Source organism: Trachemys scripta, chromosome 4 (assembly GCF_013100865.1).
Source record: "Trachemys scripta elegans isolate TJP31775 chromosome 4, CAS_Tse_1.0, whole genome shotgun sequence".
Taxonomy (NCBI): Eukaryota; Metazoa; Chordata; order Testudines; family Emydidae; genus Trachemys; species Trachemys scripta.
This window is the reverse complement of record NC_048301.1, coordinates 85104835-85121814: the sequence shown is the minus strand read 5'-3', so window position 1 is coordinate 85121814 and position 16980 is coordinate 85104835. Positions and strand designations below refer to the sequence as shown.

Below are 16980 nucleotides of genomic sequence, written 5' to 3'. Positions count from 1 at the left end.
TTAGCATCAAAACTCCCATTCTCAGCAGGACTACGCTCCAAATGAAGAAGAGAAATTCAGAAAATACACAGACTGGTCTCTGAAGAGTTTTCATTGTCTCAGTAGGCTTTTAGGTGAAAAATGTCTTCCCAGACTTTGTAGTTAAAGTAAAATATTACAAAATCTCATCATTATTTTGACAATGAAACATAGTGAACTGATGGTCCTTCACCATTGTTTGAGATGAATATTTCTCTCTATAAGTTTTCTATGTTTACATAATTCTGGTGTCCCTAGTAACTCTCTCTCCACAAGGAATTATTCATCATAGTCATGTTAACGCAGTATAAATAAGAGAACCCTAGTATCCATTCTCTGCCTCAATGTAAACAATTCAATCTTTATAACTCAGGAGATAGTGTTTGCTAAACAGGGCTACACAAGACTGCAGGATTCAGTACACCAAGGGGTTTGTTAACTGACCCCTGATGGTCCATTGAGCACAGAACGTGAACCTTCCAGGTTCAAGTTTCCTCAGCTGGGCTCTGTCTTATGCCTGGAAACTCAGAGGACTGTAAGAAGGCATCCAGGGAAATAAGGGCTCTTTAAGAGAAGAAAGACTTGCTGGCTTCCAAACTCTCCAGATGCATCCACAGAACATCAGGTGGTGAGGTTTGCAAATGGACTGGACCTAAAACAGTGCGTGGTTTGAGGATGAATGGAAGTATTTCCTAGAGCTCTGTTGCTAAATCTCAAACAATCCTTCTTTGTAGCTATAGCAGTAACTTACTACTCTGCTAATGCATTTGGGAAAGGAAAAATGTTTGTAATAAACTTGGGCTTTAAAACCATCTTTGGGTTTTTACAATATTGCTAATAAGATTAAGGAAAGGCAATCTGTACATAGGAGTTTATTTAGAGGCCCACAAGTTTTAAATCATTCCCTTTTGTATGCCAGCCCACTGACTGTCTCCTCCAATTGAATTACCCTTGGGTTTACAATGTGATTTACAAAATGAAGACAGTATGATTTACAAACATCCTTTGAGTATCATATAAAACACAACTGTTTCCCTTATAATACAATCATTAAAACAATGCAAATGTAAACAACACATGGGAAGCTGAAAACACTGGACATTTAAAGAAAATAATGACTATGTTTAAGCTGGATCCCAGTCATGAACAAACCTAAGTAAATTATCAATGCTAATAATGAATAGTGGACTAAAAATAGCTAAATGATTGCAAGTAATTTTTATAACATTTTGCAAAAACCCCTTAGGAGAAACATGAAAGTACATTATTTAAAAGAATATTCTAATATTCTTCCTTTATATACAGTCACACACCATTCTTATAAATCAATTTCACATTTCCTGGATAAAGCTATGAAAAACTCACAAATGTATACTTTTCCAAAGTATAGCCACTATGCTTATATCTGCAATCTTTTTCCAAACACCTGCTGTTTAGTTAATTAAAGAAAAAGGGGTTGGGGAGGCAAAGAACACTATACAGATAAGCAGAACAGAGTACAACAGCACATCGAAAATGTGGCATTTAAGGTGTATATGCCATCAGATTTGAAATAGATTTTTGTTCCAGTACTACAAACTTTCTAGCCTCATGAAAACAAAGAAAGAGTTACATCTTCCTTTGATGACATCCAAAAATCTAACCTTTTGTTCGAGTTTTAATTAGGACTTCTGCCTAGGTTTGGGGTTTTAACCATGCATAAAATGCTTTTTAACTTAATAGATTATGTTCTTTTGAATGTCAGAAGAGTACAAAAAGGGGCCAGATTGCTTCTTGAATATGTTACATGTAATGAAAATTGTAGCATAGAATGTTCCAATCTCCCAGGGCTAGCACGCTGCCTGCTGCAATGTACGCTGAAATTCAGGCTAAATGTAATTGTCATTTACACCATTTCTTGTCATCTCTACAATGGTTCAGCCTGTTATGAATGGTAGATTTCATTATAGGAAAGTAAGTACACTGGGAGAGATGGTGAACTCATCTACAGTGGTGGAACTAGGTAAGTTTTTACACAGCATTTAAACAGCTACACCTGGCCTGTGTCAGTTGCTTCGGGCTGCAAAACTACAGTGTAGATGTTCAGGTTTGGGCTGGAGCTTGAGCTCTGGGATCCCCCACAAGGTGGGGAGGGTCCCACAGCCCAGGTTCCAGCCCGAGCCCAAATGTCTACATGGCAATTTTATAGCCCAGTAGCCTGAGCCCCACAAATCAGCTGCCACAGACCAGCAGTGCATGTTCAACTGCAGTATAGACATGCCCACCCCATTCTAAATATACAAGTTTAAAGCCCTTTGATTGTTTCACAATCCAGATGAATGCCACCAACATCCAGTATTTGTAGTGTCACTTGCAAACTCTACCACTCTGCTAAACCTGATATCAATAAGGGGCATTGTTTCCTGGATATGTGTTGAAAGGGCACTGGATATGTGCTTTACTGCTCAATACAGGAATTCTGTTACTAGTTCATATGTTTGGAAAAGAAAATGCGTTTGTGTGTTTTGGTTGTTTTTTTTTTTTTTTTAAAGGTAGACTTAGGTTTGATTACTCCCAGCCTGTACAGGTCAAATGTACTTTGGAATGTTTTACAATGTGTGACAGCTATGAAATATAAGTATTATGCAATTTGACTGTACATACATACATATTTTCATAAATACATCTGACAGGGACCTCAGAACTAAGTATGCAGTATTATGGGACAAAATCACAACAGACAGCCTTTAGTTGTAGAATCTAGATCCAAAGTAAAATAATCTGAGTTTCAATCATGTTGTCAATACACAAATTAAACCAAAATTACATCATTAGTTTACCCATGAAATAATTTAAAGGTATTTGTAAATGATTTGACAGGAAAAGTGTATAATTTACAACACTGAAAACTTTTTTAACAACCATAGACTTATATGCTTTGTACTGTAAAGTCACCCAGACAAGGATAGCATAGTGGTAGGTCCCAAAAGGCAACTCCCAAACATCTTCCTCAGGTGGAGACTTTGGTAATTGTCTGTTGTATAAAACATCAACTCTTACAACTTCATTTAAGATGTTAACTGCATCAGTTTTCCTCACAGAGAAGAGTCCAATCTTAATGCTTCAGTTATTGTGAAGACAGTCTAAATCCACAGAACAGCAGACATTCCCATTCTGTACAACAAACAAATCAGTGTTACTTATCCACACAGAACATCATTAAAAAACAGAAAACATGGGGCTTATAATACCTGGAGATGGGTATCCTATATATATTCACAGGACACAGAAAGGATTGTGTGATTTTTGGCCCCCATAGCAGTTAGTACAGTTGCCATGCCCATTCAGGCCATGGCCTTTTTGCTGAGATTTCTCAAAGGAGATAGTTGTGGTGATTTTTCTTATGATGTGGCATCTTTTTCCGTTATATACCTGAATGAAATCGCCAACTCATTTCCCATTGGTCAGATTGTAATGATTCTGCATCAGATCTGACCTGAATTGCTCTTAAACCAGAAACATATGTGTGAAAGGCTCAATAGTCCTCATTAAAAATGCCTGGAGCCATCCAGTCCCCTTTCATGAGCATAACATATATTCTAAAAAACCCAACAATATTAAAATGGCAGAGAATACCTGAATAAAATAAAATAGTTGATCTTTTACTTTGCTATTTTCTCCCAAATTATCAGTCTCCTCAGGCCCTGCCGTGATTTCAATAATCCCACCATCCCACCATCAACCTCAGCCTAGATCAATCCACACGATCGGTCCATTTCCTGGACACTACTGTGCTAATAAGTAATGGCCACATAAATACCACCCTATACCAGAAACCTACTGACCGCTATACTTACCTACATGCCTCCAGCTTCCATCCAGGACACACCACACGATCCATTGTCTACAGCCAAGCTCTAAGATACAACCGCATTTGCTCCAGTCCCTCAGACAGAGACAAGCAGCTACAAGATCTCTATCAAGCATTCTTAAAACTACAATACCCACCTGCTGAAGTGAAAAAACAGATTGACAGAGCCAGACGAGTACCCAGAAGTCACTCCTACAAGACAGTCCCAACAAAGAAAATAAGAGAACACCACTAGCTGTCACCTTCAGCCCCCAACGAAAACCTCTCCAGCGCATCATCAAAGATCTACACCCTATCCTGAAAGATGATCCCTCACTCTCACAGATCTTGGGAGACAGACCTGTCCTCGCTTACAGACAACCCCGCAACCTGAAGCAAATACTCACCAGCAACCACACATCACTGAACAAAAACACTAACCCAGGAACCTATCCTGGCAACAAAGCCCGATGCCAACTCTGTCAACATATTTATTCAAGTGACATCATAGGACCTAATCACATCAGCCATATCGTCAGGGGCTCATTTACCTGCACATCTACCAATGTGATATATGCTATCATGTGCCAGCAATGCCCCTTTGCCATGTACATTGGCCAAACCGGACAGTCTCTACGCAAAAGAATTAATGGACATAAATCTGACATCAGGAATCATAAAAATCAAAAACCATTAGGAGAACACTTTAACCTGTCTGGTCATTCAATGACAGACCTGCAGGTGGCAATTTTGCAACAGAAAAGCTTCAAAAACAGACTCCAACGAGAAACTGCTGAGCTGGAATTGATATGCAAACTAGACACAATCAACTCCGGTTTGAATAAGGACTGGGAATGGCTGAGCCATTACAAACATTGAATCTATCTCCCCTTGTAAGTATTCTCACACTTCTTATCAAACTGTCTGTACTGGGCTATCTTGATTGTCACTTCAAAAGTTTTTTTCTCTTACTTAATTGGCCTCTCAGAGTTGGTAAGACAACTCCCACCTTTTCATGCTCTCTGTATGTGTATATATATATCCTCAATATATGTTCCATTCTATGCATCCAAAGAAGTGGGCTGTAGCCCACAAAAACTTATGCTCAAATAAATGTCTTAATCTCTAAGGTGCCACAAGTACTCCTGTTCTTTTTGCGGATACAGACTAACATGGCTGCTACTCTGAAACCAGTCAAAAATAAGCTCTGCTAAGATCTGTTGAACAAAGAGACTTCCAGCCTATTTGAACATATGCCAGTAGTCCAGACTTTCAATTTGCTGAAGAGAACTGTAATAGCAATTCCCATGCCATACCAAGCTTAACTCCACCAGACATGGAGCTGAGTCTGCGGCATCTAGTCAAATGCCCAGGAATCTTACTGATAGAAAAGTATCATTTAAACCCATCACAAAGCCTCAGGGGAAATGCCACCAAAAAGGGGTAGGAAAGCTAATCATGGTGAATTAAAGCCCAGAAGGAAGAGCTACACCTCCTTCTACAGCAGAGGTCTCAAACTCCCGGCCCGCAGGCCATCTGAGGCCCGAGAACCTCCCCAATGTGGTCCGCAGGGCTCCAGCAATTTTGGGACTGGGTGCCCTTGGCCCTGCCTGCCACCCCCGGGTGCTCCCTCCCCCGTGCCATGTGTCCCCCGGGCAATTTTGGGGCTGGGTGCCCTTGGCCCTGCCCACCACCGGCAGTGCAGCAGAACTGAGCGGCTTCTGCCTGCTCACTCCATGTGTCTGCCGGCCACTCCCTGCGGCCCCAGGGTGGGGCAAGGCTGTGCCTCTACACACTGCCTCCACCCTGAGCATCCTTGCAACCAATGGGAAGTTGCGGGGGCAGTGTTTGGGGGCAGCAGCACGCGGAGGCCCCCTGCCCCGCCTTGGAGCTCGAGGTAAGCACCACATCCCCCGACCCCCTCCCAGAGCCTGCACCCCTACCCCCTTCCCACACACACCCTCCTGCCCCCAAACTCCCTCCCAGAGCCTACACCCCCTCCCCTTCCCACACGCACCCCCTCCCCACCCCCACCTAGTCCCCCCTCCCAGAGCCTGCAACCCCACCCCCTCCTCCTGCACTCAGCACCCAAACTCCCTCCCAGAGCCTGCATCCCATCCCCCAAACCAGACCTCCTCCCCAACCCAAACTCCCTCCCAAAGCCTTAGGCAAGTGGGGGGGGGGGAGTTTTGGGGGCAGGTTCTGGGCGGCCTGAGTGACACTGGCCTGCTGGGAGGATTTGAGGACTGACACTGGCCCTAAGGTAAATTAAGTTTGAGACCATTGTTCTACAGTATGGCACAGGAGGGGGGAAAAAACTTCATACAGCATTTTATATAACCCACGCTTAGTTTCATAAAACTACATTCAGTACTTTCAGCGATCAAGGAATGATCAAGGGAAAGCACTTCTCTGTGTGGGTGATATAAAGCACAGACAATTGTAATTCACCTTCCGTATGCTATTAGAAAGCTATGCTTTAATAGCAATAAAAAAGGACTATTTTGCTCCATGTTCATTTAGTCCCCATTTTTATACAAATGAATATCTTCTTAGGTAACACTAACTGCTCTAAAGGTATGCCTACACTAGGGAGACTATAGAGCACACATATATGCTGGCATACTGCCCAATGGAAACACACCCTACACCAGGGATCGGCAACCTACGGCACGCATGCCAAACACAGCATGCAAGCCGATTTTGAGTGGCACGCAGCTCCCTGCCGCGATCCCGGCCCCCAGCCCCACTCAGCCCACCGTTCTCCTCTGCGGGGGGCAGCAGGCAGAAGCTTGGTTCTGCGGCAGCCAAGTTTCCCCCCTTACCTCTTCTTCCCCCAGTGTGGTGCTTTCCGGCCCCTCCCTGGCCAATCAGCTGATGGCCCTAGTGAAGGGGAGGGGGAAGAGCGGCAGCGAGCACACAGCTCCGTAGAGGAGGCAGAGAGAGGTAGGGACAGAGCCTGGGGGAAGGGGGTCGAACACGGCATATCCCTTCCAGCCTCCTGCCATGAGCCACTCAGGGCAGGGGGCTGGGAGCACCCCCATGAGCTGAGCACCCCAGCCCTCTGCCCTGAACCCCCCCACCCCAACATACACCCAGCCTTCTGCCCTGCACCCCCACAGCTCCATCCCTCTGCCATGCACCCCCCACAAACTCAGCCTTCTGCCCTGCACCCCCCAGCCCTCTGCCCTAAACCCCCCCACCGCAACACACAGCCAGCCTTCTGCCCTGCACAGTCCCCAGCCCCAACCTGACCCTTGAACCCCCCAAACACCCAGCCTTCTGCCCTGCACCCTCTCTGCCCTTTACCCTGATCTCTGAACACCCCCCCACACCCCAGCCTTCTGCCCTGAACCCCCCCGCCCCGCAGGTCTGGGGTCCTGGCCGCAGGCCCTGATCAGCCCGCTGCTGGCCTAGGTGAACAGAACCCCAGGCTGGCAGCAAGCTGAGCAGGCTGGTGGCATAAGATCAGCATTTTAATTTAATTTTAAATGACGTTTCTTAAACATTTTGAAAATCTTGATTACTTTACATACAATAGTTTAGTTATATAATATAGACTTATAGAAAGAGACCTTCTAAAAATGTTAAAATGTATTACCGGCACGCGAAACCTTAAATTACAGTGAATAAATGAAGACTTGGCACACCACTTCTGAAAGGTTGCCAATCCCTGCCCTACACTGACAGAAGAGGTTTTTCTTCAGTGTAGGAACACCTCCTCCCTGACCAAAGTTAGCTGTGTTCACAGAGCCCTGTTCCATTGACGTTGGGGGAGGGTGTTTTTTCACCCCCCTGTTCGTCGTAGATGTGCCAATATAACTTTTCATTGTAGAATAGACTTAAGTGATCTCTGCTTTACTCTGGACTAAGAGGCGCACGTTGTAGGAAATCTTGTACTGAATATGAGGTTAGGCCTGGATTTTTCAACAGTGTGTAATTGTGATTATCATAGAAACGTAGGAGTAGAACGGTCCTTGAGAGGTCATCTAATCTAGCTCCATGTGCTGAGGCAGGACCAAGCAAACACAACCCATCCCTGACAGGTGTTTGTCTAACCTGTTCTTAGAAACCTCCAATTAACCTTAGAAAATCCCGAACAGGGATTCCACACCCTCCCTTGGCAAGCCTACTCTAGTGCTTAACTATCCTTATAGCTAGAAAGCTTTTTCTAATATCTAACCTAAATCTTCCTTGCTGCAAATTAAGCCCATTACTGCTTGCTCTTCCTTCAGTGGACATGGAGAAGAACTGATCCTTTTTATAACAGCACTCAACTATTTGAAGACTTATCAGGTTCTCCCTTTCTCAAGACTTAAACATGCCCAGCTTTTTAAACCTTTTCTTATAGGCCAGGTTTTTTAAACCTTTTGTCATTTTTGTTGTTCTCCTTTGGACTCTCTCCAATTCGTTCACATCTTTCTTAAAAGGTGGTATCCATAACTGGACACAGTACTCCAAATGAGACCTCATCATTGCTGAACAGAGGGGGACAATTACCTCCTGTGTCTTATATACAACAGCACACAATAATATTAGCAATGGCGTCACATTGTTGACTCATATTCTATGTGTTATCCTCTATACCATATAGATCCTATTCTACAGTACTGCTGTCTAGCCAGTTATTCCCCATTTTGTATTTGTGCATTTGACTTTTTTCTTCCTAAATGTACTTCTCTTTAATGAATATTATCTTGCTGATTTCAGACCAATTCTCCAATTTTTTCAAGGTCATTTTGAATTCTAATCCTGTTCTCCGGAGTGCTAACAATGCCTGTCAGCTTGGTTTCATCTGCAAATTTTATGAGCATACACTCCATTCCATTATCCAAGTCATGAAAATATTCAAGAGTACAGACCCCTGCAGAACTCTGCAGTAAATACATACTCCCAGTTTGACAGCGACTCATTGATGATTACTCTTTGAGTATGGTCTTTCAACCAGTTTTGCAATCACTTTATAGAATTTTCATCTAGACCACATTTCCATTATGTGCTTTCCCTAGTTTATGTATGTGTGATGCTGCCTTTTAGTGGGTTATCTTAGTACTTAATACTTAGTTCTGCCATGAGTGCAGGGGACTGGAGTAGATGACCTCGAGGTTCCTTCCAGTCCTATGATTCTATGACACACAGAGAATTAAGCAAGCTCTCCCTCCATTCAAATGATAGATTAGAAGTTCAAGGACCAAGATTTTAGTTTCAGCATCCCAAATGGGTGTGATTTATCTAATGATTATGCCTTTTGCAACACACTGATTACAAATACAGGGTATTCCCTCAGTTCCCCACTCATATAAGGACCTGATCCAAACCACACTGAAATCAATGGAAAGAATCCCATGAGCATTGATTTAGCTTTATAGTGTTTAGAAACAATATCATTCCACATTGATTTTTCACTATATTGCATATAATGAAGGCAGAACCTTACTGTTCTGCTCTGATGATTACGTGAAGCTTCATACATTTCAAAATTAGACTGGAAATCTCATGAAAATAGTATTTTCTGTTTTTACTGTAAGAATGTTCCTTCCCCCCTGCCCCGACTTAAATTGTGAGGAAATTAAGAAGTGCTAAAGGAATGAACAGAGAACAGATGTAAGGGACTCTAAGTTAATATAACCTACAGACGAAGGGCCCAATTTGCTACCATCTTATACCACATGTAGTCATTTACATCTGTGAAACCAACATGTAAATTATTCCTTCCTACATATCACCTCTGAGTTTGTCTGAGTGATTCCTTATCTGGTCATGCTCTCAAAATGTTTGTCTTGGAGAAGAGGCAAAGGAGGTTTAAAATCCTCCAGTTCTATATACAGTGAAATTTTTATTATTGTATTAGCTTCTAATAAATATTCTGTAAAATACATTTTAATAAAATATAAAACTTGGCAATTTTTAAAATAGCTATCCTAGATTCATATTAAATATATCTGCAGGGATTTCAGATGGAATATTTTAAAGTTGCAGAATGATGTTAAATATCTGTGCTCAAATTTCCAAGAAAATAACTATAGAATTACCACGTTTTGTTTCCACTATGCATACCATACATTAAAAACTTTTATACTGTAGATTACATTCTCTGCCCTTGAATCTCATTTACTTCAATGGGAGTTGTGTGTGAACTTCCAGGGGTAGAATACAACTCTATATTTATGATCCAGTACAAATCACTACTATGTACTCATAATACCTTGCATTTGCAAGTTGTACACGGAGATCCAGCCATTGTCCATATGGAACCACTGAGTCTTGTGATTCCATAGCCGTCTACACAGGTTTTTCTGATATCGTAAGTGATCTGATCAGCCAGACAGGGATCACTGACACAGCGGGGGCAACATTCTCCTTCTGAGATTGCTGTGTATTCACAGTTTGGATTTGGGCATAAAAGAGGCCAACAATCCACTTCCCCTTCCTGTAGAAATAGAAATAAGGCCCATGAAAATTTCTTCCAATCATTAGTTACTGAGGAAAAAAAATAAATGCTGATATAATGAAAGCTCCTTTTTGCATCAAATTATAATAGATTCATGTTTGGGATATATATCATATTAGACTGAATGCCACACCATTGGACATTGAAACTTATGTTTCCTATGTACAGTACAATATAATTTTCTTGTTTTTTTGTCTTAATGAAGCAACCTAATCTGCAGCTTGCTTATCATGATAGACTTCCTGGCTTAGTGATTTTTTTTTTTTTTTAAACTCAGGCACTAATACTGTGAAAAAGTATGGATCATACTTCAATATAGTTATTGCTTTGCAGACCATCTAGTCTTCCATTCATGGTTGCATAACATCCCTGTGGCAGCTACAGCAATTGCTTACATAGACAAATAACATTACGAAAATAGTTAGCGGAAGCGGCAAGGGACTTTCAAAAGCACTCCACACTGGCCTAACTCGATTCCCGTTGTAGTCTAAGTAAGTTTTACCATTGATTTCAAAAGGAACAGTTGGGCCAGGACTTGGCACTCTTGAAAACCCCATTCTAAATATATTTTTCACTTCTTTAAAAGCAGTTTAACAGCTGGAAAGAAGGAGGAGCCAGAATCATGTCACCACCCAGCTCTGTGTAGACCAGCTAAAGAATCCAGGCATCACACTTTGAGATCCTCTGCATTGAACTATTACTACTAACCTGCATTTTGCTAATTTACAATCTTTAAATTTTAAAAGTAACATCTCTTATTACCAAACTTCATATTTTTGTAACAAATATGCTGCCAAATATCTTAATATAATTAGTAGCTAAACATTAAGCTACAATTATCAAAACAAATGAAAAATGCATATTTAATGATGCATTATACTCAAAATCACGCCAATTCATGGATTTAAGTGGTGTTTGATTAAAGTAATGAAAAGACAGTACATAGATGCTGTGGCCTTAAATCTTGTCTCTAATGCTTAGAGTGAATCACTGTAGTATAATGTAAATAGTCTCGTGGTATTCTGGGACAAGTACTCTATAATGCTGCTTGAATTAATGTTACCATTTCTTATATGTACATAATCCCAAACCTGCAAATTCATGAGGATTTCCAAAGCTAAGATACACATGGAAGAGATTGGTAAGTGTAGCACCCAACAATCTCTGGGTACCTGCCTGCTCAGTCCCTTTGCTGTTACATTTCACAAAAGACTTCATTCAAGCTAGTAATTAACATAACTCACCAATGGGCATTCCCCCGTCTATGTACTGGTATTTTCAAAGGAACATCAAATACACTCTTAAATGGATCCCTTAAAGTATTTTTTCTTTAAAACAATCTGCTACAGGCAGGGGCAGCTCTATGTATTTTGCCGCCCCAAGCACAGCAGTCAGGTGGCTTTCAGCGGCGCACCTGCGGGAGGTCCACTGGTAACGCAGATTTGGCGGCATGCCTGCGGGGGGTCCGCTGGTCCCACACCTTCGTCGTACCCGCCGTCGAAGCCGGGGGACCGGCGGACCTCCCGCAGGCATGTCACCAAAGGCAGCCTGACTGCTGCCCTCCCGGCGACCAGCAGGCCGCCCCCCGGGGCTTGCCGCCCCAGGCATGCGGTTGGTGCCTGGAGCCGCCCCTGGCGACAGGGATAAGGTTGCTGTACTTATTCAATTGGAATTTTTAAATACTAGGGTGTGCACACACATGTGTGTGATGATATAAGCACTTTAAATAGCATGCCTGGTGTTAAAATATAGTGTGATCACATACTATTTCTCAAATACACCTCTACCCTGATATAACATGTCCTGATATAACATGAATTCGGATATAACACGGTAAAGCAGTGCTTTCGGGGGCGGGGCTGCGCACTCCGGCGGATCAAAGCAAGTTCAATATAACGCGGTTTCACCTATAACCCGGTAGGATTTTTTGGCTCGCGAGGACACCATTATATCAGGGTAGAGGTGTAGTACAATTTGTTTTTATAACTGTCAATTTACAGCTGTACCTATGGCAGCATATGCTCACATATTTAAATACTGTGGTAGTGTGTAGCTGCATAGGAGCAGGATGAAGTTTGCACATTCAAACTTAACTTTCACAACTCCTGATTTTTTGGTGCTTTTGGCTGAATCCATAATACTTCATTAAATTATTTTTTCTATTTTTAAAGAGAATAAAGTCTCTAGTTGTATAACAGGCAGTAATTACCAAAAACGTCTGGTGCCTATCAATGTCCTTAGTAAATTGTACATTTATAGTTTTAACATATACCAGTCAGCCAAAAACTGCCTAAGTAAGGTTTGTTACCAGGCTAAAGAAAATATCTCCAGGCCTGAGTATGAAAATGCACTACTTAAGAGACCCTTAAGGCAGCATGAAGGGCCTCTCAACTTATGGCTAGCCCTCCAGTCATTGTTTCTGAAAGGTGCTCACTATTTAAGCTGAGGTTGGCAGGAAGCAAGGTTGGTTCACAACCGCTCCCGCCCATCCTTGGAGCAGCCAAAGGACAAACCCAAGCCCGTGAAAGGAACCTGAGGGCAGGACTGGCTTTAGGTTGAAAACTGGTACGGACACATTTCTAGTCAGCAGCACCTTTGCTTGGGGTGAAGGAATTCGTTTTCATTTAACAAAGTTACGAGATTGTTTTTAAATGATATACCTGCTGTATGCAGTAGGCGGAAAATACCCATCCCTGAATCAGACTGCTCGTGCTTCTCAAGGGCCACCATGTCAGAGAGCATCAGATGGAGTGCAGGGGATTCCGACCTACCTCAGAACACTCTCTCCTGCTCCTCGCCCCATATCCCCACCCCCACTCTGAGAAAAGGGTAAGCAATAAGCAGAGCCAGCTATGCCTACTTTACATTACTCAGGAAATTCCCTACAGCTGGACACTCTGTTAAGGCAGCTTTCAGCTGCTTTGTGCTACCTGAGCAGCCAGATGTCAAGAAAAGGATTTGTCCCTAAGCAGATGGTCTTATATAACTTATTAAAAAATCCCCTTACTTTGTTAAAGGAAAATGATTTTTTTCACCCCAAGAAGAGGCAGCCCTCACTAGAACTATGTCCATACCAGATTTCAAACTCCAGTCATTTTTATAGCACACCATAGAAAAAAGAATGCTAGAAAGTATTAAAACAAAAACGTTATTTTTCTATTCTCCCATAACTGAAAATTAAAAAAAACTTTGAGTACATAGTTTAGAGATTTGGTCTGTTAAATAGACAGTGTTTCACAAAATGTACATTCCCGTTGGGGCTGTGCATGCCTTTTACAAACTGAATGGAAAAAATAATAAAATAGGCTAGCAATTAAAGCTGCATTTGGGCATTGCTTAGCACAAAAAAACCGAAAGTCTAAACTATTTTTATTAAGGATTGGCTCCAAATCTCAGCTATACCACTGTCTTAGTGCATTACCTTCAATCTCTTGGCCTTTTTACGACTGTTAACCCAGCTATGAAATTAGGTAAAACCAGGAATCTTTCTGAAAACAAGATACTGCAACTGAGTTGTGCATACCTTGGAAATATAATTAAATGTGTACCTGAAAATCTCTTCCCTTTTCTTTCCTTATGCAAGCATTTAAAAAAAGATCAGGAAAGTAAACTCAAAACCTCAAAACCTGAAGTAAAGGGTTTGCAGTACTCCAACAAAGCACTGTTGATTCAGTTTACAGGACAAAACTCTATATGTTATAACTCAATCCATTATGCGCAGAGGATTCTGAGTTCTCCAAACCAAGACAGTCTTCTATACAGAGCAGAGCAAATTTTTCAAATAAAAAATGGTCTTTTTTTTAAATAAAAATTGTTAGACTGATTTAAAAAAAGTGAAGGAATAATTTTTATTTTTTATGGCAATTGGGAATGAAAAGGGTAACCTGCTTTTTTTGTTTTTAGTATGTATGTTTGGATGGTCTTTTCCAGTTTTCTTCATCCTTCCCTTTTGCATTAGGTCACTATTCACCAGTATTCTCTTTTGTTGTTTTTCAATGGTAGTTTGTAGGACTTTTTTTTTTTTTTTTTATTTCTGCAGTGCCAGTTTTGATAGGGAAGCACAGTCAGATGGTTGGATTTTTTTCAAAATCAAATATTTTACATAAGAACGGCTATACTGGGTCACACCAAAGGTCCACCTAGCCCCGTATCCTGTCTTCCGACAGTGGCCAATGCCAGGTGCTTCAGAGGGAACGAACAGAATAGGGCAATCATCAAGTAATCTATTCCCTGTTGTCCACACCCAGATTCTGGCAGCCACAGGTTTAGGGTAACCCAGAGTATAGGGTTGCATCCCTGACCATCTTACCTAATAGCCATTGATGGACTATCCTCTATGAACTTAAATAGTTCTTTTTTTAAACACAGTTATACTTTTGGTCTTCTGGCAAAGAGTTCCATGGGTTGACTGTGTGTCGTGTCAAGAAGTGCTTCCTTTAATTTGTTTTTAAACCAGTTGCCTATTAATTACATTGGGTGACCCCTAGTTCTTGTGTTAAGTGAAGGAGTAAATAATACTTCCTTATTTACTTTCTCCACACCAGTCAAGATTTTAGAGACTTCTATCATCTCACCCCTTTGTCATCTCCTTTCCAAGCTGAAAAATCCTGGTCTTTTTAATTGCTCCTCTTATGGAAGCTATTCCATACTCCTAATAATTTTTGCTGCCCTTCTCTATACCTTTTCAAACTCCAGTACATTTTTTTTTTTGAGTTAGGGCAACCAGATCAGCACACAGTATTCAAGATGTGAGTATACCATGGATTTATAGAGAGGCATTATGATATTTTCTGTCTTGTTATCTATCCCTTTCTTAATGGTTCTTAACATTCTGTTCACTTTCTTGACTGCCGCTGCACACTGAGCAGATGTTTTCAGAGAACTATCCATAATGACTCCAAGATCTCTTTCTTGAGTGGTAACAGCTAATTTAGACCCCATCAAAAGCCATCAACTTCAAAATGAAAAAATCCCAATATAAATTCTGCAATTGAGAAAAGCATCAATCTTTTTTTTACACAAAACAAAATGGAAACAGTTTCAAAATTTTCAAGCTTTCTGTGAAATTTATTTGTTTGCTGTCCAGGTCTATTTACACAGAGCTGAGAAGTGGTCTGCCAATATTCTGACTGACCTTGCTTCTGACTAAAATCCCTTTAATATGTCAAATAGCAGAAGGGAGGAGACGATAGGGTTAATAATGTCATAATATAAAGTATGTTGCTATAATCAAAATCTTTACTACTTTTGTTTCTCTCGAAAATGTTTAATTTATTTCCATACCAGACAACGGCACTGCTGACAGCTGTAGGTCCAGTTGTCCCCACTATGATACAGCTTATGACCATTTTGATCTAAACATTGACTGGTCACTCGTGTGTCACACTCTGGGCAGCAAAAGAGATCAACGCTGGGGTTCTGACAATCACAAGCTGTTCGCCGGCAGAATATCTTCCCATTCTGTAGAGAACAAATTGTCACTGGTATCATGCAAGTGGTAAATAGCAGAAGACTATCAGATGACTAGGAAAGGTCATCAGAGATAGCAAAGCATGTATTGGTACTTCAGGGAAGATACTGCAGACTCCCTAAGGAATTTGAAGTTATTCGTATAGGGTCCAGTCCTCCAAGAAATGAGCCTCCCTAGCTCCCATTGTTGTAAAAATCACCCCACTGATACTAGTGGACATTTAGCTATCTGTAGAGGTGTTTTTTTTTTTTTTTAACCAGTATCCTCTGAGGCTGAGAAAAATATTAATGTGTCCCCTCTTGTTCCTAACCCACTAGATAAAAAAAACAGCTTCTCAGGTTCGGATGTAATGAAGTAATTTTATGAATGAAATCTCCAAATAGTTACCTCTTTTTCTAGCACGTATCAGAACAATAGTTTCCTTTGCACTGTCTTTTGAATAACTGTGTGATTGTCAAGAAAATTTTATATAAATTTAAAATGTGCAGGTGGCCCGATAAATTTAATAGGAACACACTACATTAAAAACTCAGTGAAAGCCAGTACTGTCAAAGGAACTTAATATAGCAAAATCATGTGGCATTAAGTATTCCTTAATCTTAATTTATCTCTAGTTATACTCTACATCTGGACCTTCCATTTATCAGACAAAACTACTCGGCCACAACATATCACATCGCATAATAATCTGGAGTCATGCATTGAAGATGTATTTTTATTCTACAGATTCCCTAAAATATGATTTTCCTATTTCAGGTGCTAAGTATTTACACATAGTGTGATAAATACTGTTAATCAGAATTCTCATATTAAACACGGAAATGTCTTCTGAATGTAAAATGGAGAGGACATATACATTTGGTGCAAAATTCTAATTCTAGTGATGAAAATTGTAGGGATAAACGGTGTTATAAATTATACCCTTCATTATAGGTGAGTCAACACATTGTTACTCTATATACAGAATGAGGAACTGAAATCCTAGTTTATAATGAAGAGTGCTATTGAAAAGTTTTGATTTTAATTAGATTATTGATTTGTTCAACTCTTACTCATGAAAAGTTTTAATTGCAGGCAAGGAAAAGCTTGGCTGAGTAAGGAATGAGGGACAGATTCTGCTCTGAATTACACTGGTTTAATTCCTGAGTAAATTCATTAAGTTATTCTGAATTAAGTTACTGAATAACAGCTGTAGGACTGTACCTGAACTAA

General features: G+C 40.9%; 1 protein-coding gene across 3 annotated transcripts in view; it reads right to left on the bottom strand.

The window, feature by feature from the left end:
• Positions 1–871: 871 nt before the first annotated feature.
• Positions 872–16980, bottom strand: part of NELL1 (neural EGFL like 1) — a 438513-nt gene continuing 422404 nt past the window's right edge. For all 3 annotated transcript variants that reach the window (XM_034769800.1, XM_034769799.1, XM_034769797.1), the window contains 3 exons: positions 15582–15758; positions 10053–10277; positions 872–3171 (listed from right to left, as the gene is read on the bottom strand). In XM_034769800.1, coding sequence (XP_034625691.1) covers positions 3121–3171; positions 10053–10277; positions 15582–15758 — 453 coding nt within the window. In that variant the 3' untranslated portion in view covers positions 872–3120. The remainder of the gene's footprint in view (positions 3172–10052; positions 10278–15581; positions 15759–16980) is intronic.